This window comes from Polypterus senegalus, chromosome 10 (assembly GCF_016835505.1).
Source record: "Polypterus senegalus isolate Bchr_013 chromosome 10, ASM1683550v1, whole genome shotgun sequence".
Lineage (NCBI taxonomy): Eukaryota > Metazoa > Chordata > Cladistia > Polypteriformes > Polypteridae > Polypterus > Polypterus senegalus.
In genome coordinates this window covers 127,353,824-127,377,468 of record NC_053163.1, presented here as the reverse complement: position 1 = coordinate 127,377,468, position 23,645 = coordinate 127,353,824, and the positions used below count along the sequence as shown (strand labels likewise).

The 23,645-nt window shown below is 37.8% G+C and overlaps 1 protein-coding gene across 2 annotated transcripts in view; it reads left to right on the top strand.

Moving 5' to 3' along the window:
• Positions 1-978: 978 nt before the first annotated feature.
• Positions 979-23,645, top strand: part of crsp7 (cofactor required for Sp1 transcriptional activation, subunit 7) — a 44,472-nt gene continuing 21,805 nt past the window's right edge. Inside the window, exons 1-2 of one of the 2 annotated variants that reach the window (XM_039766565.1) lie at positions 979-1,395; positions 9,464-9,541. In XM_039766565.1, coding sequence (XP_039622499.1) covers positions 1,324-1,395; positions 9,464-9,541 — 150 coding nt within the window. In that variant the 5' untranslated portion in view covers positions 979-1,323. The remainder of the gene's footprint in view (positions 1,396-9,463; positions 9,542-23,645) is intronic. The other variant, XM_039766566.1, reaches the window with a different exon arrangement.

The window sequence follows — 23,645 nt, the reverse complement described above, 5'->3', positions numbered from 1 at the left end:
TCTCTTCACCTTCTCTGTGCTCCAATTGGAAAAAATGAATTAAATGTGATCAATTGTATCTCAAATGTTGTAAGTCACCTTGGGTAAAAATGTTAGCCAAATAAGTAAAGATAATGTTCTTTGCTATATGTAATTTAAAACACAGAATATTAATGGTCATAAGAATTAGTTTTATGGAATGGATTACTATCACAGTTTATAATATATATATTATATATATAATATATATATTTTTTTTTAAACAAACATATCTCAGGCTGGGTAAGAACAAAATCGAGTACAGTAGTTTCATGCTTAACACAATCCTGAAAAAAGACCTATTATGTCAGGGTAATACTGGCGTTAACTATCAATACATGATCTGAAACATATCTACACAAAAAGAATCCAGCTAGTTAATACATTTCTAAAGAACCAGGAATTCAGTTTATGATTATAAAGAAATTTGCGGCAGTGGAAATTAATTAGATTGTTTGTTCTGGTTTATACAGTCACTTTGGGAGAAGTGTGAAACTTAGTGAAGGCGTGCATACAAAATTCCTACCAATTGATGTTTTCCCAATGGATTAATGATTTTTCTATAATGCTGCTCTTACCCTGTGATGTCCCACAATTACTTTTTCAAACGTAATTCAGATTTGGATGTAGCTGCCGTTTGACAGACTGAATATGCAAAGAAATGAGAAACGATTCAGCGGCCACTGGCAGTTAAACTCTAGTACTATCTACTGTTTGTCCAACTTGTAAATGTCCCTGTAATTTAGTTTTATCAGAGGCACCAGAGGACAACTTGCCTAGTGTTTGTACCACTACTAATCCATCGTTTTCATATTTATGACGCTCTCTTACTGCCCTCTATTGTCCATCAGGTGTCCTCTCTTTGAAAGCTCCCGCGGCAGTCTGATCGCACTGCTTAATCTCGAAGCAAAACTCGCACAGGCTCCTCCTACTCGGTCTTCTAGCGTTGGCTCCGCCTCCCTCTTTCCTTTCAGTGCGCATGACCCGAGCCAGCAGGCGGCTGCGTGCAGACGCCGAAGCTGTGACGCCCCGGGTTTCCCAGGCTGCGCCGCGGCAGTTTATATCAGAAAGCCGAGGCGCAGAAAGCGGAGTGCCAACGAGAGCCGACCGCGTTTGGAGTGTGTTCTCCAAGGTTTAGAGAAAAAGCCCTCGCTCTTGTTCCTGGCCTCTGCACGTCGCCGGAACATGCCGTTTTACTTCCTACAGGGTCTCGCGGCGGGCCTGTGAGTGTCTGTCGGCCACCCACCCACCGTCTCTTCGGAGGAAACCTCCCTCCCCCACCCGCCGACCTGCTCCGGCCAGGCGATGACAGCGGCCTCGGCAACCCCGCAGCAGATGAGAGACCGGCTGCTGCAGGCCATCGATAGCCAGAGCAACGTGAGTACCAGGCGCTGTGTGCGCGCAGGGGTCTCCAGCTGGCGGTCACAGGCAGGAAATCTTGCAGGACGCTCTGAGACAGTGTCCGCGTTGGCGACCGGAGAGCAAGAGCTTCGAGTTGGTCGTGTGCTTCACTTCAGCTGTGCTGTCCTGTCGTCCCCTCCTTACCTGTTATTACACGAACACCTCCACTGTTTGGTTGTTGGAAAGCCTGTCGCTGTTGCGTGCAGGCAGGGCCACAAAGCAAGAACACTTTGTGTAGTTTTGAAATATTCATCCAACACTGTGTCAGAGGGATTCCGAAATTCCTGCTTAAATGTTTACGAAAATCTCCCAAACCTGAAATAAAGTATTAAGAAATGTAAGCATAGGAGAAGACATCCCTTGGCCCACTACGACCCTCCGCTAACTGCGGTCGATCAGGCGTCCGTCTTCAGCTTATACGACTACGCGAGGCCGAGGCTGTGCGGCCTAACATGCAAGCTCCCTTCTCTGTGTGTGTGCGTGTGTGGAGAGGGAGCAGTTACGGGACTACTCACGGCCTAGTCGACTAAACTTTGTGTCCGGGGGGGTGTTGGAACCAAAGGCAGCTTTATCGTTCAGCAGTTATCGGGAGAGAAGGGTTCCGTTGAAGTCCTCAAAAGTCACACTTGGTCTGTGACAAGGCCATGATGGAGTTCTGACAAACTACTTTGTTAGAGTAGTTTGTGCCGCCGTTTCTGTTCGTAGGGCTTCCCCTTCTTGGCAGGTATACGGACGCTGTCCATACAAACTGGAAATGTTGTGCGAGGGGTTACAGAGTCGGGGAGCCCACTCCATTGTGTCTCCCGGGGGTGTCCCCGCCAGACTGCATTCTGTAACCTGTTGTCTTCCGATTAACTCTTCCCATGCCAGCATCCTTCACGTGATCCTTATGATCTTAATTTTTCAGGCATGTAGGGCATCATTTCAACGACCTGCTTTGTTAAACCGATTTGTTGAGTGTTTGATAGAGCACGATGATGTCGGTATATAACGGACGCGCAGTCAGCGGGATTTCTGCCGTCTCATCGAACTTGCTCTATTGGGTTCTGATGGCGGTAGTAGGTGTTTGTTTCAAAATTAATCCGATGGTGCGTTGCACGATTGTAGCTGGTATTGTGCATATGCTTTATTGGTATGCTGGAGTGGAAGGATTTATCTCTCGCCAGTTTTCAGTGACTGTGTGACTCTAAATGGCTTTAGTTAAGTTTAGCTGTTTCTTTTACTGCCATTGTTGAATAAATTTTGTTTTTAATGTCCTGTGATTATGAAGTGGTGGTGTAGGCCCTGGAAGACTATATTAGCAGTAGGTTTTCATTGAAGGTACTTGGGAACTGCTCAGAATCTGTGCTTGAACCCCCATTGTTTACAGCGTTTCTGTAAAGGCAACAGACATGCTGTATTTTGTTTTTCTTTCTCTTCATTGCTTTTTAAACCCTAATTACTCAAGTTTGGGCTGACCACTTTTTAAAAAGTTATCCTGATTTTTCTTAATCTGTAAGATTGCAGGGAGCTGTAGCCTATCCTGACAACATCAGACACAAGGCAGAAAGCAGCTCTGGGTGAAATGACAGGCCATCATAGAGAATTCATGTGTGCTCAGAGACAATTACAGTAACCAGTCAGACAATCACATGAATTTTACAGTGATTAATTTTTCTTATCATTCATCTCAGAGTTTGCATGTTTGACATTTGTTTCTTTATTGACTTCCTGCCTTTTTGGAGACTAGTCTGAAGAAATGACCAACAGCAGTGATCTTAGCATGCATGGTTAAATAATGGTATGTAGCTGCTGAAGGCATCTAGGACAGGGGTTGACTAAAGGCTCACATATTGTTCCCCAGGTTCTTTGAGACTCTCCGAATTGCATTTACATGCGCTTTAATAAAGCTCAGGTAATAGCATTACTCCTTCTTCTGACTCAATCTGTAAATATTTCAGGGGGTTTAGGGTAAAGAAACCAGGGTTCTGTCTTAAATGGGTTACACATCTTGTCCTACTTTTGTGTGTACATATACATGTGGAGAAAATATGAATATTGTAATGACAGGGTTAAGGTGTTAATTGTAATTTGTCTTGGACTATCTTTTAAGGAGAGAGCACTGTTTTTCGATTTAACAATAAATCAAATTTTAACATTAGAACACTCTAGATGAGAACAGGCCATTCAGCCCAACAAAGCTCGCCGGTCCTGTCCACTTACTACTTCCAAAAAAGCATCAAGTCGAGTTTTGAAAGTACCTAACGTCTTACTGTCTACCACACTACTTGGTAGCTTATTCCAAGTGTCTTTTGTTCTTTGTGTAAAGAAAAACTTCCTAATGTTTTTGAAAAAATTTACCCTTAACAAGTTTCCAACTGTGTCCCCGTGTTCTTGATGATCTCATTTTAAAATACAAGTCTCGATCCACTGTACTAATTCCCTTCATAATTTTAAACACTTCAATCATGTCAACTCTTAATCTTCTTTTGCTTAAACTGTATAGGCTCAGCTCTTTTAATCTTTCCTCATAATTCAACTCCTGTAACCCTGGAATCAGCCTAGTCGCTCTTCTCTGGACCTTTTCTAGTTCTGCTATGCCCTTTTTTATAGCTTGGAGATCAAAACTGCACACAGTACTCAAGATGAGGCCTCACCAGTGCATTATAAAGGTTGAGCATAACCTCCTTGAACTTGTACTGCACACGTCGTGTTATATAACCTGACATTCTGTTAGCCTTCTTAATGGCTTCAGAACACTGTCGAGAAGTCGATAGCTTAGAGTCCACTATGACCCCTAAATCCTCCTCATGAGGTGTACTCTAGATTTTCCGACCACCCATTGTGTATTCAAACCTAACATTTTTAATTCTTATGTGTAATACTTTACATTTATTGACATTAAACTTAATCTGCCACAATTTAATAAATGATTCTTAGTGTATGTCAAATAACATTACCATAAATACAAAATACAATTGTAGCTGTCAATCTAAAGCTCTGTTCAGTTTAGATGGTCGTTAATGACTATGTATTCTGTTTACTACAATGGGATCATATTTTGATGTGGGAGACATGCACCAATCATCCACAACATTTAAAAACACTGACTGGTGAAGTGAATAGCATTATGTCATTGCCATAGTACCTGTCAAAGGGTGGGATATATTAGGCATCATGTCAGTTCTTGAAGGTAATGTGTTAGAAAAATTGGCAAGTGTAAGGGTATGAGTGACTTTGACAAGGGCCAGATTGTGATTGCTAAATGACTATGTCAGAGCATCTTCAAAATAGCAGGTATTGTGGGGTGTGTACCATTTGCAGTGATTATTACCTACCAAAAATGGTTCGATTTGGGACAACCGGTGATGGTTGCCAAAAGATCATTAATGCATGCAGGAAGCGAAGGCTAGTCCGTCTGGTCTAATTCCACAAAAGAACTACTGTAGCATAAATAGCTGAAAAACGTAATGCTGGCCGAGAGAGAAAAGTGTCAGCATGCACATGCATTGCCGCTTGCTGCGTATAGGGCTGCATAGCCGCTAACCCACCACTGAAAGCACCAACAATGGGCAGCTTAGCCTCTGAACTGGACCATGGAGCAATGGAAGAAGTTGACCTGGTCTGATGAATCCCATTTTCTTTTTGATCATGTGGATGGCTGGGTGCATCAGTGTCTTATGCTTGGGGAAGAGATGGCAGCAGTATGCACAGTGGGAAGAATGTAACTTAGCAGAGTGTAATGCTTTGGGCAAAGTTCTGCCGGGAAGTCTTGGATTCTAGCATTCATGTGGATGTTACTTTGACATGTACCACCTGCCTAAAGGTTATTGCAAACCATGTAAACCCCTTCATGGCAACAGTACTCCCTGATGGCAGTGGCCTGTTTCAGCAGGATAATGTACTGTGCTGCTCCACAAAAATTCTTCAGGAATGAATGAGTTCAAAGTGTGTGAATTCCAAATTACTCAGATCTCAGTCTGAGCTGCTGTGGTTTGTGCTGGAAAACCTGTCTGACCCATACATGGCTTAGACATATTGTAAAATGCAAGTACAGTAATTTTGATACAGCCCAAATTCTAAAAACATTGGGACAGTAGAAGATAAGTTTATATAAAAAAAAAAAGAAAAAGCGAGATATATTAATTCTGTTCATCATTTGATTTACTTTGGGGAATTTACTTTCCCTATCAAATCTCCAAAAAGCTGTGACAGTCAAGTGTTTACCACTGTGTAACATCAACATTTCTGTTAATAGCACTTACTGTAATAAGTGCTTGATCTCTAAAGTCACACGTTTATTATGGTTAGCAAGAGAAAATTTGGTCCATTTATCCATTTTGCAGGTCTTCAGTTGTGCAGTTGTACAGGGTCTTCATTGCTGTATTTTATGTTTCATAATAAGTCACATTTTCAATCACAGATGGGTCAGGACTACAGGTTGGCCAACCTAGTTACCTGCAATCTCTGCTTACACAGCCATGCACTTGTAATCCTGGCAGAATGTTGTTTGTTGTTGTCCCGCTGGATAGTGTGGAGATGTCCCTGGAAAAGATGACTGGATGGCAACATATGTTGCGCCAAAAGTTGTACGTCTTTTTGTATTAATGGTGCCCCTCATTACCCATGCCCATGTATTTGGCATTGACACACTCCCAAAGCACATAACATTGGCTTTTAAACCTAATGCTCATAATAACTTGATTAGTCCTTTTCCTGTTTGAAGCACACAATTCTCCAGGCCCCAAAAGCATTTAAAATGTTAACTTTTTGGACCACAAAACACAATACTGTTGTGCTATGCCACTTTTCATCTCAGATTGTGCAGAACCTGTGGCGCTTTTGGACAGTGTTAATGTATGGCTTTTGGTTTGCATAGTAAAGCCTTATCTTGCATCTGTGGATGGATCTCCAAATAGTGTTGAATGACAAAGGTTTACTGAAGCATTCCCAAGCCCATGTCACAATGTTCATTACTGGTGCATGACAGTTTTTTAAGACAGTGTCACAAAATCCAATCAAGCCTGGGTCTTGAAAGACTAGGTCTTTTTTGGAGGCTCCTTATATACTATAACATGCCTTACCTGTTTAATATTACGTGTTTCACGCCATCTTGTAATTTTAAATTGTCACGTTATCAGTCCAAAACTACCTCTTGTCCCAACTTTTTTTTGTACGTGCTGCAGGCATCATTTTCTGAATGAATGTACATCTTTAAACTATGCAGTGAATTAGGTAAAACATGAAATACCTTATCTTAATGCTTTTTTTTTTTTGTTTAAATATTTGGGAGTTTTGCCCCTTGCTTGCTTCACTCGGCAACCCCAGTGCATGTGCTGTACACTAGCCCCTCTGCGGTTCTGTGGCTCGTGTATGGGGATGCGCTTGTACAGATTTTAAACAGATTTTTATTTTAATGGGAATTGTTACATATGACTAATAGAACTATTTTACATTACAGTGAGTAATCAACCATATTTAAAAAGAGTAAAACGTAATAATTTGAAAGTCAATTATGTTTCATGTTGCGTTAGTTATTCGTTGATAATACGATTTCGTTCTGTTTGGCTTTGAAATTAACACGCAGATACATTTTAAACTTACACTTTTACTGTAAAACCTCAGTTAAAACTATTTTTTGAATAAAATTTTAGTCAATATCGCATTGAATTTTGATTCCATGTTTGGACTTTCCGGCCTGTGATTGAATTTCGTTTCTTTCTTTCTATTAAATAAAATGACTTTTTAGAATATTTGGCTCTGAGATTTGTCTTTGCAAAAGCTATTCTAATGGGAAACTGTTAAACTTTTAATATGAATGGCATATCAAGATTTCCTTTATTGTGTAATGTTATCTGTGGCAGATGTACTATATTACCTTTCTTAAATACATCCTTCTTCCTACAGTAATTTGTGCGGTGGAAGACTGGATGGTGTTAACAGTTGTAGATTTTCTTCGTGATATTGTAAGTTGATGTTTTCATCTTCCACACGATCACCGCCAACTGTTTCAGCATAGTCTATTGATACGCATTTAACCAATTTTCCATGTAACCGATTGACATTTTTGGTGTTAATTCATTTTTCTTCGTTTCTCGCTGTAAGAATTGTCCGTGGACTCATTTTTTTTCTGTTGATAACCCTTTGTAATGAAATTGTTCAATAGGATTTGGACATGATACGTCTTCTTTAATTGGGAACTTAAAGTGAGGAAAACATTAAAATTTCTAAGAGTTGAGAGAGCAGAAAATGTCTGTCAAAAGCATTCACACGAATGAGAGGTGAGATTACCGAGTGTGTGGTTGAAAATGATTGAGAGGTGGTTGTGACTTGAAAAAATCTTGTGGCCAAGGTCTCAACTCGCGGGACTTGAAAAATCTTCCAAAAAGTCTTGTCTTCCAAAATGTCTTGTCTCATCGCAGGATTATTTTCTTATAATAGAGAGACAACTCAAAGTAAATTTACAAATCACTTTTTTTTTGTTTTTATTAGCATTTTCTATAGTCTGTCAACATTTTTGGAATTGGAGATGTATTTGCTTATTATATCACAAAATGTGCTGACCTAGCATACCCATATGATAAATATGTTATTGAAACCCGTTGCAGTTTTTAGTAGTGAAATTTTGGTAAAGATTATCTGAAGTGCCATATTCCTGGCGGTTGGTCTATAAGTTGTTTTGTAGTGAAGATTTTAACAAACATGCTAAACACAAGTACTGTCACTGGTGGCTGGAGCCTATCTTGGTGGAATTCGGTGAAAGCCTGAAACCGGGCCACACTGGGTTATTGGCCAGTTGCAGGATCTGCACATGCACACTTGCTGTGGCCCATCTTAGAATTGCTACTTAATCTATGGGATGTGCAAAGTAAGCTGGAGTATAAGGAGAAAAAATCCACAGAGTCATGGGGAGAATGTGCCAACTCCACCCAGTCAAGATTTTACATAGTCTAGTTTACTTTTCTTGGGCAAAACTTTGGATTTTTAAAAAGTGTGAATTAAATTTTTCCACCCTTGCATAATTTAGAATTGAATTTTCCTATCACTAAAATAGGAACTTCACTAAATATACAATCATGAAAATAAGAGAAATGTTCATTGCCCAAGTATGGGTAGAAGGCCCATCTCTTGATTTAGTTGAGGTGGCATTTTCATAGCACCTGTGCTGTTTGTCATAAGACTGGGTATATTAAAGCTATGTGTAGTAATATTAGTCTGATCATAATGGTATAATGCCACTTGTGTACATGTTATGCATGGCTAGTAATATGTACAATGGGAGAATTCACATACTTATATTGGCTTATTTATTTTGAGACCCACTAATGTTAGTGTGTTACAGGTACACACGCTCTTCATTTATAATCATAAAGTGGCAAACACCTCATATATTTTATTAATGTGAGCTATGTTGGTTTGCCATCCAGTTTTCTCATCTTGTTTGTATGTTTATAAGATTTTTGGTACTTTCCATTTTTTGCTTACTTTCACCTTCCAAACTTATTGGCTAAGAACATCTTTACATGTGAAACACATTGTATTATATCATAAAATCCTTGTCTATAAATTAAACACATCCCTTCTGGAAAGAATGGGCATGGGAAAATAGGAGGTTTCCAGCAGCTGTAGAGGAAGTAGTGAGTTTAGCTTTCACCTGCATGTGGGCAGGTTGTTCCCAAGAATTGTTATGCTAAACTGTTACAGAGAGTTGGGGAGGTATATTCATTGGACACCTGGCATTTTGTTTTTCCATATATGATTCTCTCAGTGAACATCTGTCTAGTTTAATTTTTATAGCTGCATTTCCCTCCCTGCATTATCCAACTTATCCGTTGTGTGTGTTCACTCTGAAATGGCTAAATTGAATTTAAGTGTTGTATGTTCTCTCTGTGAATTATCAATGCTGGGTTGTCCGATTCCACTGTAACCAAATTATTGCAAAGCATTTTTGGCAAACCTGAATAGGTTTATCATTTGGCAAGACTTGTATAATATTGTCAGACTGCTGTTAATTAGGTAATCTTTTTATTTGTTTAATATGAATAATTATTTTTTATCTTTTCAGCAGATTCGTGATATGGGGGTTGTACAAGAAGTGATCTCCAGTTTGGAGAAGTACCCCATCACCAAAGAAGCACTTGAGGTAGGATTAGAATCACAAACTAAATTAGCCACCTGAATATATACATTTTATGGTCTGTGACTGTTTGCCAAAGTCTGCTGGTGTGCATGGGTTTTTTTTTTGTTGACCTTAGACTTGTGATTGGTAAAGCTAATAGTAGTGTGAAATATTGCCCTAAATGCATACAATAGAAAAGTTTGGTGTAGATGCAGTTTTGTGGTTTTCAGGGAATTTTTTTTTTATTCTAATGTCAGTGTTTTCTTTAATTGATTTCCTGTAGCCTAAGTGTCTATGATCTTTGTTTAAGTCAGATGCTATAGATCCTAGGTTTCCTCACCCAGCCCATACCCATGGTCTGGTGAGAGACCATTTTGAGATTACCATATAAGATCTTGCAATTTATTAAAGAAAAATGCATAAAATGCAGTGGAATTGTACAGTGAAATATTAAAATTAGTTTGGAAAGTTTGGCATTTAGTGAAATTACATTTATGAGAAGTCTGTCTTAGTTTATTCAACACTGGAAGTAATGAAAGATAATCAACCAATTTTGTATATTAAAAGTGGTGTAATCAAAATACAAAAATGAGGCATAGATTTTGGCATTTTTCTGAGGTTTGTTTAGATGGCTTTATCGTAGGAAAGTAGTCTTTGGGTCTCAGTGGCCAGACTCTTAACAAAACTTCCCTCTATTGTATATTTAAAAATATCCTACATGTAGCTTCAGCACCTTTTCTCTGTGTCCTTGTATGTCACAGCGTCTCTTGACCCAGTACTCCCTCTTTTGAGTTTATTCTTATAGGGCCTGCTTTTCAGCCTCTGTCACTTCAAGGAGTCTTGCTCACCTCATCTTTAAAGGTGTCTCTCAATGTGCCTCCTAAGCCTTTATTTTTCCTCTTTGTGTCTCACACTTAGTTTCTCTTTTGATCACATCACCAAACTGCTGTCCCATCCAGTGATTTTCTGCCTTGCTGGTTTAGGCTCTAGCTTCCCCGTGACCCTGGCATGGATAAACCAATTAAGAAAATGGAAGGATGTTAAGTCAGCTACTGAAAAATGTCAGAAGAATTGTGTAATGTGCCATGGTTCAGTTTCAGATTGAAGAATAAACCGTCTAACAGCAGTGTTTCCAGCAAATGTCAAGTTTTGAAAATTTTCTGTCAAGTTTAGGTTCTGATTCTACGATGTTCAAAAAGTTGAATAGTAGATTTTAGTATGCTGTCCCTGTGTGTCTGTGTCTGGAAAATCAACATAGACTTTCGTGCCTTAAAATTTGATTTACATCAGAATATTTTTTTTTTCCTAGTAAAGATTCAAACGTTTTGAGCGTTTTCAAAGATATCTACTGTGAATGCCAATACCTATGTTCAACTTTAACAAACAAAATTTGACTTCATTTTCCTAACTTTCATTGTGTTTGTCTTGTTGAAGATCCTAGGTTGATTGTTTTTGGTAGAGTTTGTTTCAGTATGTATCGCCATACCCTTCAAAAACACTTTGACTTGGGTCCAATGTTAATTGCTGTAGGAGTTGTTTAATTTTAACCAGGATTTTTTCAGTCTGCTTTGTTTAGTCATGGGATCAGGTATATTGATTTGTGAAATTTTTGCATGAGATATAGGATTTTTTTAAATAAACACTAGGGTGCTCCGCCCCCTGCTCGTTTCGTTCGCCATCCCCCTGGTTTGGTTAACCGGATGTACAATTTTAAGAGATTTTCATAAAAATCGTTACATATGCATTATTTTAAATTTTAATATTTGGAATTAACTTTGAATTTTGATTCAGTGTTTGGACTTGCATTGTGACAACGCAACGTATAACCTGTGAGTGAGTTTCTTTCTAATAAATAAAATGACTTTTTGGAATGTTTGTCCATGCTCTCTCTTCTTCGCTTTGTCGTTGACATGTCATCTAGAACATAAAAAATTATTGCCCTGATTAAATGTATAAGTGCTGAGAGCACAGGCACTATGTCTGACAAAAGCATTCACACGACTGAGGTTAGATGACCATGGTCTTGTTCATGGGCGCCGGCAGGGGGGTGCAAGTAGGTGCACGTGCACCCCCCTAGCTTTTGAAAAAAAAGGAAATGGAGAAAAAAAATAAATCTTTCAATAATAAGAAAAAACGCGAAAAAATAGTTTTTATTTTAAATTTTTAAATTACAATTAGACGTTTACATTTTACAACTATACATAAACAATCATTCACTTTGTTTCTAAAAGAGCATCTCAAGCCTTCTTTTTAGTTGTCCAAACTTGTCTACAACTTTGTCGATAAATTTTGGACAATTATTTATTCTTTTTTTGTGTACACTAAGCATACATAATCCACTTAATCTATCGTCACTCATTGTAGATCGGTTCCAAGTTTTGACGCGCCGTAATGTGCTAAAAGATCTTTCAATACTGCAGGTTGTTGCAGGAAGTGTCATGCCAATCTTGAGTGCCTCGGAAACAGCCGGATAAAACTTCGTAGCCTCTTCAATTAAACTCATGCAATCGGTAATTTCGTTTGCAATGTTTTTATTTTTCCACATCTCATACCATGTGGTAGCATCAGATATAAAGTTTGGAAGAATATCACCATACAGACTGTTAATGTCTTCCAGAACTATTAAAAACGATGATTTATCCAATTTACTCATTTCTTTTGGGTGAAGTTGTAAAAGTGAAAATGCTTTCTCTTGTGTAAAAGAATACCGAATTTGTAGAGAAGATATTATAGAATCCAAATAAGGGATGAAAATGGACCTCCTAAAATATTCTTCTGCGTTTTCAGAAAGTAAATTGATCTGTGAACTTGCCTTTTATTTAACCGTGGCTGTTTTAATTCAATGTCTAATTCTTCACAAATCGATTGTGCTTTTTTGAAAATCAATGAAAACTCTTCAGAAACATTGTCTCGATGGGATTGCAGCACATCTATTAATTGAATTATATGAGCAGTTACATCTTTAATGTTCATATTTACTTGCTGCAACTGATTGCACACAGGTTCGAGTTTAGCGAATAAGTAGCAATTACTAAAAGCGTCAAAATGTAAGTTGGAGTTGTAATAGCAGTGAACAGCAAATGAGCCTTAACCTTTGTGTTTTTGTTTGCACTGTCCTCTGTAAGCTTTTCTAGCGCTTGGACAATTACCAAAAGTTCTCAGAAAATATTCTGATACTTTTATACTTTGCCGACCAACGTGTTTCACAAAACAGAGGAATATTAGGAATCAAAGATCGTCAGTAAAGTGCTCTCTCTAAAAAGTTGATTACTTCTTTAGTTGTGCCACTGGCATTTTGAACTTCTTTGACATTGTTCAAGTCATTAATGACGAGATTCAATATATGACTGGCACAATGAAAATACAAAGCCTTAGGGTGCTTGTCTCTGATAAGCTTCTGAACACCACCTTCTTTACCTGCCATCGTAGAACAACCGTCATAACCTTGACCGACAAGTCGCGACAAATCTAAATTACAATCATTTAGAAACTGAAGGATTGCTTCTGAGATTGATACTGCATCCAATTTGGTCAACAGAGTATAACCCAGAAATTCTTCGCACACTGTCAACTGCCCCATGCCTTCATCGCAACGCAAAAATCGCACACCAATGGATAGTTGTTTTGTTCCACTAATATCTGCAGTCTCATCAGCCAACACAGAAAAAACGGATGCTTTTTTAACCTCGCAGATTATCTGTTCTTTGAGAATATCTGCACAGGTTTGGATCAGCTCATTTTGAATCTGATGGGATATGTATAACGCATTTTTTGGTCCAGATTCCAAATGATTTTTTAAAACTTGATCACCTGATTGAATTCGGAAATGCAACATATCTGAGAGGTCTAACTGTATGTAAGTGCTTACAAAATTACATTAAAAACTTAAGGAAAAAAGCACTACCTATGCCACTGAATACATCAATAACATTTTTAACTATATTCCAGTGATCATATGATAACAAAAAAAAGTCGATTTTTTGTCAGAAAATTAAAAATTAGGTCATGCCTTAAGTGGTTAATCTATCTATGCAAAAACTGACTGCTCTGTACTGTTCAGAGATAGCGACTGTATTGGCAGGTATTTAATGGGCACATACATATACAAAAAAAGTTTTTGTTGCGGGGGGGAGCGTAGAAAGAAAAAAATCTCTTTATGCACCCCCTGAATTAAATCCTGGCGGCGGTAATGGTCTTGTTTGAAAATTAGTTGTAAGTAGGACGTGACTTAAAAGAATGTCATGTTAAAAGTCTCCGTCTCACGGGACTTCATACCGCACCATTGTTTTTGGAATCTTTTAATTCCCGCTGGCAACACAAATTAGACGATCTGCAAGTCTCCAACTTAAAGTTTAAATCCAAACAACATATTTGATCTTTTTTCGTTGTTCCGTTATTTCACTGAGTAATTTGTTTGTGCTAATGTGACCTTTACTATCCTTTTTTTGAGACTTTTGAATTTTTGTACTTTTTTATCTCTAACCTGCTCTGCATGTGTACTGCGCCAACATTTTTGGAATCTTTTATTTCTTGCGGATACACCTCTTCATTGGGAAGAAAAACTTTTTTTCCCTCCTGATGGCAACACGAATTAGACGATCTACAAGTCTCTGACTTAAGTTTAAATCCGAACAATATATTAAATCTCTTTTCGCTGTTCCATTATTTGAGCGAGTAATAATTTTTGCTAATGTGCTCTTTACTATCCTTTTTTTTTTTTTTTTATACTTTCGAATTTTCATACTTTCATTATCTTTAACCTGCTCTGCATGTGTACTGCATCAACATATTTGAATTCTTTACAACATTCTACTTTGTCATCTACTCTTTGTCCTTTATTTCCCGCCCTGAGCGTGGACACTTCTCATGGACTTGTCTTTCTGAGAAAATCATGTCCAAGATTTTTTTTTTAAATAATAGAGAGATGTATGCACATATGAAGGCTTACACAAACCCACCAATGCAAGCAGACACACTCAAAAGAAATAAGTGAAGATAGTCGACGGATTGTTTGCCCCACCCTAGCGTATGATATATGGTGAAGAGTAAGAAATTAACACATGCATACCCCTAGATATATAAAAGTAAATCCGGACAGAGGCATTAAGCCACCCCCTATTATCAGTCTGTCCATGCAGCTTGTTTATTTCATTTGACCCAATGTGTTTAACTTCTATTTAAATATTATTTAAGTGTTGCACTTTATTCTCTGTTCCATTGAGGCTTGGACTCCACAAGACCTTGGAAGGTGTCCTGTGGCATCAGTTACCAAGACTATAGCAGCAGATCCTTTAAGCTTTGCAACTTGTGAAGTGGGGTCTTCATGGATCAGACTTTTTTTTCCCTCTTCAAGCACTTCTCACAGATGCTCAATTTCATTGAGATCTGGGGACTTTTGAGGTCAAATCAACACCTTGAACTTTTTGTCACATTCTACAAACCACTCCTGAACAATTGTTGCAGAGTGGCAGGGTGCGTTATCCTGCTTGAAGAGGCCACTGTCATTGGAAAATACTGTTGCCATGAAGGGGTGTATGTGGTCTGCAGCCATCTTTAGGTATGTGGTACATATCAAACTAACATTCATATGAATGCCAGGACCCAGCGTTTCCCAGCAGAGCACTGTCCAGAACATTACACGTTCTCCAGCATTTATCATGCTGTTATCTCTTCCCAGGTAAACAATGTGTTCATATGATCTAAAAGAAAAGAAGACTCTTTAGACCAGTCCACAATATTCCACATCTCCATGTTTCAGTTGTGACACTCCTTTGCCCACTGTATGCACTTTCTGTGATGTACAATGGTCAGAATGGGCATTTTGATCAGTCTGTGATATGTGATATCTACTCTTGCATTTTGCTCTGTACTTGTAATATTACTATTATACTATTGTATTGAGGATTACTGTGTTCTGTTTACTGTATTGTATTTACCCCTGTTTTTTTGACACCCACTGCACGCCCAACCTACCCAGTAAGGGGTCTCTCTTTGAATTGCCTTTCCCAAGGTTTCTTCCATTTTTTTTTCTCCTCTACAAGGCTTTTTTTGTCAGTCCAGGCTGGGGGGTGGGGGCTATCAAATGACAGGGCCTGTTCAAGCCCATTGCCACTCTCCTTGTGTAATTTTTGGGCTATATAAAAATAAATTGTATTGTCTGTGACTACACAGTAAGCGTTGATACACTTTTGTGTTCTGACACCTTTTGTGGGATTAGCAGAAGAGAGATCACTTCACTTTACTCTACACATTTTTTGCTTCCAACAGATCACCTTCAAGAACTGCCTATTCACTTGCTGTAAAGTACAGTATAACCCACCCCTTAACGGGTGTCATTGTAACAAGATAATCAATGCTTTTCACATCACCTGTCAATGGTTTTAATGTTGTGGCTGTTTACTCTGTGAGAATGAGCCTCTGTGTCGAATGTTAACCAGTTTTTAATACTGTACTGAGTGCTGTCATGTTTTCTGAGCTGAATGTTCATCAGTTTTTCAGCTAAACAAATCAATAAAATAGTGATTGGCCACACCACTAAAAATGTATGTGATGCCTGTTTTAAAGTTGCTTTTAAAAAGTGAAGTCATTTAAAAGTTCATAATGCTTTAGTACTGACATCACTTTCTTCAGCGTTAATCTCAGACCTTGGGTGGTGAGGTTTCAAGTTGGCAACACCTCATTAAAGCAATAGTACCAACACAGTATCTGTCTGATTTATGAAGATTTTTTTGCAGCTAGAGAAGTTTTAATATGAAATATAATATAGTAAGGATTTTTTATGGCTGGGAATTATTTTAAATTAACTATTTGCATAAATGTGATTAATCGTATCTAACATTATTACATGTAATTATAATGTAATCATAAATAATGAAGTAAATACACAATCACAAAGTTAAAGTAAAAGCAACACAAAGGAATTATAAAAAAAAAACACTAATGGCTTTTAACAAAACACTCTTTGAGCAAATGCAACCTGAATTTGAATGCCTTCCTAAAAGGCAAGTTGAAACGGAGGCAGTAAGAAAACAAGGCAAATGTATTAATTATCAAATTGACATAGCATTTGAAACACCGATGAGTCAAATTAAAAAATGATTGAAACGACTGTTGACTTTGAATGCACTAATAAAGACTGATTTAATTGAAATAATATTCATCTCTTAAATGGCATATGTTAAAACTTGTGTTCAAACTCCGCAAATACTATCCTCAATTGTTCATCACCACCAATGATTGAAAATTATACTCTACACAAGTTTTTGCCGCCCCCTGTCCTACCCCTTTGGACAGTTTAACAGTCTATGCGATTTAATGCTTTTGTGGTTGGTAGAATCATGGTGTACCTTGGGATTGGGTTACAGAAATGTGCCACAACAGAATAACAGTTATAAAACACTGCTCTACCTACACCTTTGCTCCTGGCATGCTAAATAAAGATCTCCGTAACTGCTATCTTGCTTAAAAACTCGCACCGTGCATTACTTGGGTGGTTATGTTGCATTCTTTGCATCAATTAGCGAAGACACTGCAAACTTGAATCATGGGTTGGGGTAAACAAAATATTTTCATATTACCTGAGGGATCAACCTTACGGAGACCTTCATCTTTATTTTCAGATTTAGATTGATGGGTACAGGTGAGCTGGTCATGTCCTGCTTGTTTTATGTCTCATTACTGTCCGGCTGGTAATTAAGGAAAAAAACAGCTAAGGGGCCTGAGTCAAGCTAAGGCTAAAGTTAATTAGCATCAAAAACTGGTCACTAAGAAGATGGTTAGAATGAAAACCTACAGCCCTCCAGGACTGGAGTTCGACACCCCTGCTTTACATAATGAAGAGGAAAAAAGACAAAATAAATAAAAATTAGAAAAAGGGAACACTAATTAAAATAGAAAAAAAATTAAGGTCCGATGGCCAGGGAGGACAGAAAAAGCAAAAAATCAACTCCAGACGGCTGCAGAAAAACATAAAATCTGCAGGGGTTCCAGGCCACGAGACCGCCCAGCCCCCCTATAGGCATTCTGCTGAAGATAATTGACCTCAATCAGTCCTCATGGTATTCAGGGTTCTCATGGAAGAACTTGATGCATTTTAAAGTCAATTCTGAATGACACAAGTAACCAATGTAGTGACATCAAAACTGGAGAGATGTGCTCGGATTTTCTTTTCCTGGTTAAGATTCTAGCAGCTGCATTCTACCCTAGTTGCAATTGATTTATGTCTTTTTTTGGGTAGTCCTGAGAGGAGAGCATTACAATAATCTAGTCGACTGAAAACAAAAGCGTGGATTAATTTCTCAGCATCTTGCAATGTTATAAGGGGTCTAACTTTTGCTATATTTAAGTGGAAAAATGCTGTCCTAGTAATCTGATTAATATGTGATTTAAAATTTAGGTCAGAGTCAATAGTTCCTTACCTCCATTTTGACTTTTAATCCTAATGCATCAAGTTTATTTCTAATAACCTCATTAAATCCATTATTGCCAATCACTAAAATTTCTGTTTTCTCTCTTGGTTTGAGAAAATTACTACTCATCCATTCAGAAACACAAGACATTGTGTCAATGAATCAAGAGAGTTGGGGTTGTCGGGTGCTATTGAGAAGTACAGTTGTGTGTCATCAGCATAGCTATGGTAGCTCATGTTATGCCCCGAGATAATCTAACCTAATGGAAGCATGTAAATCAAAAAGAGCAGTGAACCCAGGATAGAGCCTTGTGGAACACCATATAGAATATCATGTGTCTTTGAGGTATAATTACCACAACTTCTGCCAGGTAGGATTCAAACCAATTTAAGACCCTGCCAGAGAGGCCCACCCATTGACTAAGGCAATTTCTAAGAATATTGTGATCAATGGTATTCAATGCTGCACTCAGATCTAAGAGGATGAGAACGGATAAACGGCCTCTGTCTGCATTTACCCACAAGTCATTTACTACTTCGAGTGCAGTTTCTCTACTGTGATTTGTTCTGAAACCCGTCTGAAACTTATCAAGAATAGCATGTTTATTGAGGTGGTCATTAAGCTGCATAATGACTGCCTTCTCTAGAATTTTACTTAAGGCAGGTTAGAAATAGGTCTAAAACTTTCAAAAGCAGAGGAATCATGATGATTTTTCTTGAGCAGGGTTTTAACTACCGCAGTCTTGAGACCGTGTGGGAAGACCCCCCCCCATATCTAACGATGAGCTTACTATGTCAAGAATACTATCAATTAGCATGCCCCATACTATTTTGAAAAAACTTGTTGGTATTGGGTCGAGGATGCAGGTGGAGGGTCTCAGTTGAGAAATTATTTTCTATAAATCATGTAAATCTCTCCTGGTAAAAGAATTTAATTTGTTGAAAATGGAGTACTGAGGTTTATGTGGTTCAATATTGGTTAGATGTACTATATTATTTCTAATATTATTTTTTTGATTAAAAAATACAGCAAAATCGTCAAGTTTCACTGGAGGTATTTTGGAGGCATTCTATTGATTAACTTGGATTTAGCAGACGATCAATCGTAGAGAATAACACTCTGGGATTACTAGCATTGTTATTTATAATTCTAGAGAAATTACAACAACATAGTCCATCTTGAGAGGCACTGTTTTCTGTCATTTTAACCTTCAGTATTTCATAATGGACAGTCAGTTTAGTTTTTCTCCATTTACGCTCCGCTCTCTGGCATGTTCTCTTAAGATCAGACACTGTTTGGGTCTTCCACGGTATAACAGTACTAGATTTTTTAACTATCTTTTCAGGTGTGACTATGTCAGCAGCAGCTCTCATCTTAATATTAAAATTTTCCACCTTACTAGTTACATTATTCTCACTATTGTAGTAAGCACTACAAATGGACTGGTTGCTTAAGATACAGTAGTATATAAATATGGTACTGGATCTGCATGTAATTCTTTAGGTGTACACTTTTTTTTGTATTTGTTTCTGAATGTTAAAAATTACACCATAAAACACTGCCTAAGGCTTTTGCCTTGTGGCCAACTCTGGATACAATAATATTTTTTAACATGTTAAACAGGCCACGTTAATCACAGAAATTAACACATTAACTTTCCCCGACCTAATTTTTTTCTATTCCAGCTGAACTGTAAGAACTCTAGTTTACCATATACGTTCATGCTCTAACCCTGCCCTGACGGTACACTTGGATTATCCATGGACAATTAAATCTTGAAAAAACTGGTTGAAGACTGAGCAATTAATTTTATTAGGTTGATCATTTGCTACTTGCTAGAATTAAAAAGGCAATTTGGCAGTACTGAGTACTGCTGCTGTTTTCATATGCCTTCTTTTTTAAAAATGTTTTAAATAGTCTAAAGAGATATTAAAGAAACAACAACATTTATTTATATAGCACATTTTCATACAAAAAGTAGCTCAAAGTGCTTTACATAATGAAGAATAAAAAAATAAGACACAGTAAGAAAATGAAATCAGTCAACATTAATTAACAAAGAATAAGAGTAAGGTCCAATGGCCAGGGTGGACAGAAAAAAAAAAAATAAACTCCAGACGGCTGGAGAAAAAAATAAAATCTGTAGGGATTCCAGACCATTAAACTGCCCAGTCCCCTCTGGGCATTCTACTTAACATAAATGAAACAGTCCTCTTTGGATTTAGGATTCTCACGGAAGGACTTGATGATGATGGTCATGTAGACTTCTGGGTTTTAATCCATCCATCATTGTTGGAACACCATGATGCTTTAAGTAGTGGCGCCGGCCACCACCACAAAGAAACCGGAAAAAGAAACGGGAGAGTAGGGGTCAGTACGGATTTTAGAGCCACCATGAATAGTTACTATGATGAGTATCAGGATTAAGTTAAAGTGAAGTTATATAATGGCCATATTAAAGTAATATATTTTCAGCAGTGTTTTAAAGTCCTCTACTGTATTAGCCTGGCGAATTCCTATTGGCAGGCTATTCCAGATTTTAGGTGCATAGCAGCAGAAGGCCGCCTCACCACTTTAAGTTTTGTTCTTGGAATTCTAAGGAGATACTCATTTGAGGATCTGAGGTTACGATTTGGAATATAAGGTGTCGGACACTCCGATATATAAGATGGGGCGAGATTATTTAAGGCTTTATAAACCATAAGCAGAATTTTAAAGTCAATCCTGAATGACGCAGGTAGCAGTGTAGTGACATGAAAACTGGAGAAATGTGCTCGGATTTTCTTTTCCTAGTTAGGATTCTAGCAGCTGCATTCTGCACTAGTTGCAAACAATTTGTCTTTTTTTGGGTAGTCCTGAGAGGAGTGTGTTACAGTAATCTAGTCGACTGAAAACAAACGCGTGAACTAATTTCTCAGCATCTTTCAGTGATATAAGAGGTCTAAGAAAGCTGTGCTTGTATTCTCTGGAACTCTGTAAACTGCCATTATGTGAATAGTTAGTAAACAAATTAAAAGTGCAGTTCAGCTTTATGTTCCTGCTTGCACAATATGAGGTCATTGACAGCCTAAATTTTTTTGTGGCTGTTAATGTATACATCTGAAACTTTTGCTTCTCCTATCTTACTGCTAATTTATTCTTGGAAGCAGTCATGCTGCTAACCATGTTTTTGCATGTTACAGATGAGTGAATTTCTAAATACCTACCTACAGAATTAGTGTTTATTAATTATTAAAGAGAGTATGTACACTGTGTGCACAATTATTAGGCAAGTTGTATTTTGAGGATTAATTTTAATATGGAACAAACACAGTGCTATCAGTCAATCCAAAATGTTAATAAACCTGAAACCTGAATGTTTCACAACGGAAATGTGAGTGTGAACATCATCAGGGGAATACATATGTGCGCACAATTATTAGGCAACTATTAGTGTGCAGATTTATTATGCAACTAAAGGAAAATGAAAATTTTCCCATCTCACTTGTTTATTTTCATCTGTTATAGTGAGAATAATAAACACCTCAAAATTTACAAATAAACATCTCTGACATTTCAAAAAAAATAAATCGATCAATGTCCAATATAGCCACCCTTCTTTCCAATAACAGTCATAAGCTTTTCCATTCATGGAGTCTGTCAGTTTCTTGATCTGTTGACGATCAGCTTTTTGTGAAGCAGTGACTACAGCCTTCCAGACACTCTTCAGAGAGGTGTATTGTTTTTCTCCCCCGTAAATCTAGCGTTTAAGAAGTGCCCACAAGTTCTCGATAGGGTTTAGGTCAGATGAGGAAGGGGGCCATGTCATTATTCCTTCATCTTTAAGGCCTTTACTGGCTGGCCACGCAGTGGAGAACTTCGATGCAAGTGATGGAGCATTGGCCTGCATAAAAATCATGGTCTTTTTCCTGTATCACTGTTTGAAGAAAGTGTCTTCGAAAAACTGGCAGTAGGTTTGGGAGTTGATTTTGAGTTCATCTTCAATGCAAAAAGGTCCAACTAGCTCATCTTTAAAAATACCAGCTCATACCAGTACCCCACCTCCACGTTGGAGTGGAGCTCTGTGCCCATTACTGATCCACAGGTCCATCCATCTGGTCCATCAAGAGTCACTCTCATCTCATCGGTCCATAAAACCTTTGAAAAAAATCTGTCTTCAGATATTTCATGGCCCAGTTTTGACGTTTCAACTTATGTTTCTTGTTCAGTGGTGGTTGGGTTTCAGCCCTCCTTACCTTGGCCATGTCTTTGAGCACTGAACACCTTGTACTTCTGGGCACTCCAGGTAGGTTGCAGCTCTGGAATATGAAAGTACTGGAGGATAATGGGTTCCTGGTAGCTTCACGTTTGATTCTTCTCAAATCTTTGGCAGCTAATTTGCGTCTTTTGTTCTCAACACGTTTCTTGCGACCCTGTTGACTATTTGCAACAAAATGTTTGATGGTTCTGTGATCACACACCAATATCTTAGCAATTCCAAAAGTGCTGCATCCCTCTGAAAGACTTTTTACAATTTTTGACTTTTCAGAGTCAGTTAAATCTCTTTTTTGGCCCATTTTGCCTGAGGAAAACTAGCTGCCTAATAATTCTGCACACCTTGATATAGGGTGTTGATCTCCTTAGGCCACACCCTCCCTCATTACACAAATACACATCACCTGACGTGCTTAAATCCAATAAGCATTCAAGTTAATACAGCTTGGAGTTGGAATATACGCATTAAAAATGATATGGTCAAAATACTCACTTGCCTAATAATTGTGCACATAGTGTATTTCATTTTTTTCTTGGATCTATGTTGTCTCCTTCTAAATGTTTTCATTACCTTACTAGCCAGATTCAAGCCTCAAAACATAGCACATTTCATATCATAAACTGCAAAATATAAAATGTTTTAGGAAAAAAAAAAAAAAGCTTGGAACCTACTTATAATCAAATATTAATATATACGTAATATGAAATAAAGCTCAAGGGGTCAAACTCTGTCACGGAGGCCGCAGTGGCTGCAGGTTTTGCTTTCAGACTCTAATTAGTAACCACTTACTGTTGCTAATAGAACACACTAATTTTAATTGATTTGCTTTTTAAAAACTCCAGCAGCCAAGCAATAATGACATACAAGGTAATCTAATAAGTGACTTACAAGCTTGATTTCATTTGCGTCTGTGTACCTCTCATACAACAATTTGTTTCAATAAAAATATTTTAAAACAAAAGGATGTAGGTCTGAAACATATTGATCTGTTCTATGACACAAAACATGCATGGTATTTTTAAATTAAAAGGAAATCAGTTGGTGTGGCATAATGAGAGCACTAACAAACCATAGAATTAAATGAGTTTCCTTAACAGTGAGAATTTCTAATTAAGAATTTGTTTTCAACCAAAATGGTTTCCCTCCATAAACTGAATTTAAAAACCTTGAGATAACTAGTTAGCTGTTGGCCTATTTTGTATCTTATTATTGTTTGGCTGATGGTTAAGTAAAACAGCAATAATTAAGTGTTTCTAAACTTAAAAGCAAGTTTAATTGGTTATTAATAAAAAATAATGGTTAGTCTGAAATACTGCAGCCCCCGCGACCTTCCTGCACCGGAGTTTGTAATACAGTTGTTTAGATACTGGTAATGACGATGGGGTAAGAAGCAATGTTCTCTCTAAGATCCATGTTATCTTGAGCAAAAAAAAAAAATAATTGTAGCAAGCATTTTCAGTGGCCC